The 3,179-nt window shown below is 41.4% G+C and overlaps 1 protein-coding gene across 1 annotated transcript; it reads left to right on the forward strand.

The window, feature by feature from the left end:
* Positions 1 to 248: 248 nt before the first annotated feature.
* LOC103735550 (olfactory receptor 11H7-like) lies at positions 249 to 1,208 on the forward strand. The gene has a single exon (XM_008834850.2). It carries the CDS (start codon positions 249 to 251, stop codon positions 1,206 to 1,208), a length of 960 nt encoding a protein of 319 aa, XP_008833072.2.
* The last annotated feature ends 1,971 nt before the right edge of the window (positions 1,209 to 3,179 follow it).

Genomic DNA, 3,179 nt, shown 5'->3' on the forward strand with positions numbered 1-3,179 from the left:
TTCCAAGAAAAACGAGCGTTCCTTTAGTGTGGTGGTGAGAGGCGGTGGTCGTGAAGTCCCAGCCTAGTTGAGGAGCTATTGGTAACTGACAGCTGGGAGAGGCAGAGTCGGTTTTCTTTAAGGAAGTGGGCCCTGGTAGGTCAACCATTGTGTGGTGGCTGGCCCCACACCCAATAGTGCATGGGCAGCACAAATTTGACCCGATGTTACTGGAGAATAAGTTTCCTCCAAGTTTGTCCACTTATGTAATGGTGTTTTCTGTCCTCCCCGCAGCTCTGAGATTCATGAACAATTCAGCAACAAGCACTGTGATGGAGTTCATCCTTCTTGGCTTCCCTGGTAGTCAGGAGATGCAACATTTCCTCTTCTCATTGTTCCTTGGAGTCTATATATTTACCACGGTGGGAAATGGGACCATTGTCTGTGCTGTGAGGTTGGATAAACGGCTCCATACCCCAATGTATATTCTCCTAGGAAACTTTGCTTTCCTTGAAATCTGGTACATCACTTCCACTGTACCAAAAATGCTACTTAATTTCCTCTCAGAGACAAAAACCATCTCTTTTGTTGGCTGTTTCCTCCAGTTCTATTTTTTTACTTCCCTGGGTACAACAGAATCCTATTTCCTCTGCATCATGGCATATGATCGGTACCTTGCTATTTGCTGCCCGCTGCATTACCCAACCATCATGACCTCAAAACTCTGCTATATCTTGATAGCTCTCTGCTGGACATTAGGGTTCCTTAGTTACAGTGTCTCCACTGTGCAACTCTCTCAGTTGCCTTTCTGTGGGCCCAACATCATCGACCACTTTGTGTGTGATATAGATCCACTGATGGCTCTGTCCTGCGCCCCAGCTCCTATCGCTGAGCTGGTCTTCTGTATCCTGAGTTCCCTCATCATCATCTCCACTCTTCTGTATATCCTGGGCTCCTATACCCTTTTACTGATCACTGTGTTGAAAGTCCCATCTGCAGCTGGATGGAGGAAGGCCTTTTCTACCTGTGGATCACACCTGACAGTGGTGTGTTTATTCTTTGGCGCTCTCTTGGTAATGTATGTGAGTCCAACAGCTGGTAAACCAGCCACGATGCAAAAGACCATGACTTTGTTTTATTCTGTCGTGACTCCCTTCTTAAATCCTTTGATTTATAGCTTAAGAAACAAGGAGATGAAAAAAGCATTAAGGAAGGTCCTGAAAATATAATTAATATAAAGTGATCTGTCTGAGACCAAGAAAACAACTGTCCAGACAGAAACGTACAATTAAGAAAGACTTGGCTTTCTACTTCTCAATATGGTCACTGGAGAAGATTGTCTCTCAGAGGCGTCCTCGTTGTTTAAGTCCATAACTAACCTGGCAAGACAAACCATCGTTAGCTGACTCTACGGTCCAGATGTAACAGGCATGTTTTCAATGTTGGTGACTCCAGTGATAATATATGAGGGTATTTTATTTTAGTATGCTATTTCATACCATTTTGGTTTTAATTCTTTGGAGATTGGGAGTGGGAGGAAGAAATTAGCAAACTGTATGTGAATCACCACTGATATATTTAAAGTTTTTCTTAAAACAGTTCAATATTTTAAAAAGTGAATAAGGAATCACATTTAAATGCCTAATGGATATTTAATGATGGAACAATCTTCTAGTCCCCGGGTCTCTGGATGTGATATATTTAAAGCTTTTTCTTAAAACAGTTCAATATTTTAAAAAGTGAATAAGGAATCACATTTAAATGCCTAATGGATATTTAATGATGGAACAATCTTCTAGTCCCCGGGTCTCTGGATGACTGATAGTCTACCAGAAGAGGGTCAGACTAAAAGCTTCATGCTTATGTATGTAACATATGTTTCAACATTACATAAAATATTAGTCATCACTTTAGTTAATAAATATTACTCTAGGATCTACTGTATCGTAGGTACTTTACTTGGTAGTAAAAATATCTATGACCAAAATCCACTATCCCTATGGAGTTATAGTCTAGCTGGGGATAAGCAAACAATAAAAAGTAAACAAAACATATAGAGTGACAGAGCACATAGTATGCAGAAAGAGACAGATATGTGGAAGAAAGAGCTGGATGTTAAGTAGGCGATCATGGAGGGTTAGCTGGGGTTCCATTAAAGCAAACACTTGAAGGAGATCAGAGCCTGAGCCACACAGACAGCCAAAGGAAGAGCATTCCAAGCAAAGAAAAACGGGGCTTTTATCAGCTCCCGAGGCAAGACTGTGTCCAAGCACACGGAGTTTGGCTTGACTGGAGAAGAGGGATTAAGGGGGAAAGTATTTTGACAGAAATTAGAGCTTAAACAGAAGGGCTTGCTGTGTAGGGCTTCTTAAACCATAGTAACAACTGATTTTTACTTATGTGTCCATTTAGTCACCAGTAATCTTTGTATACATCATGAATAGGGCTTCTTATCTTTCATTTCCATTAATATATGTTAATTATACATGGTGGGTTTTATCATGGCATTTCCACACATGTGTACAATGTATTTTGATCATACTCACCCCTGTGACCCTTGCCCCTCCCTCACACTGCTCTCATTCCCTTCTTCTTCCCAACTAGTCCTTTTCTACTTCTTTTATTTACACGACACAGTGAATTTCATTAGGGTTGCTTATAGGAGAATGGGAGAGTGTTGTTTAGAGGAACATAGTAACAACAATGGTTATAACATGGAAGAAAATGTCTCTCCCTCCCTCACTAACCGTTAACTACATATAAATCCTCAGGACCTCATGAGCTTCTCTTCCCTCCATGAAAAGATTTTAATGGGCACAATCTTATACAAATCTTGTGCTGATAAGTACAAATGAGTGATTTCAGGAGAGCTGTGGCTGTATCATACCCAGATGTCAGCATTCCACACCATCCTTTCTTCCGGATTTTGCGGAGTCTTTTTGAGACAGGGTCTCCCTGTAGCCCCAACTGACCTGGAACTCATTATGAAGACCAGGCTGGCATTGAACTGACAGAGATCCTCCTGCCTCTGCCTCCCAAGTGCTGGCATTAAAGGCAAGTGCATCATGCCTGGCTTCTTCTGGATTTTACATCTTTCCACCCCTTCTTCCATGATGTTCCCTGAGCCTTGGAGGGGGATTATATAGATGTTTCATTTATGACTGAGCATTCATCAGTCATTTATTCTAATCACTTTGACC

This window comes from Nannospalax galili, unplaced genomic scaffold (genome assembly GCF_000622305.1).
Source record: "Nannospalax galili isolate Female #2095 unplaced genomic scaffold, S.galili_v1.0 scaffold25497, whole genome shotgun sequence".
In the NCBI taxonomy this organism is placed as follows: Eukaryota; Metazoa; Chordata; class Mammalia; order Rodentia; family Spalacidae; genus Nannospalax; species Nannospalax galili.

Coding starts and splice junctions, on each gene's coding strand:
- LOC103735550 (XM_008834850.2), top strand. CDS start 249: ATGGTGTTTTCTGTCCTCCCCGCAGCTCTGAGATTCATGAACAATTCA.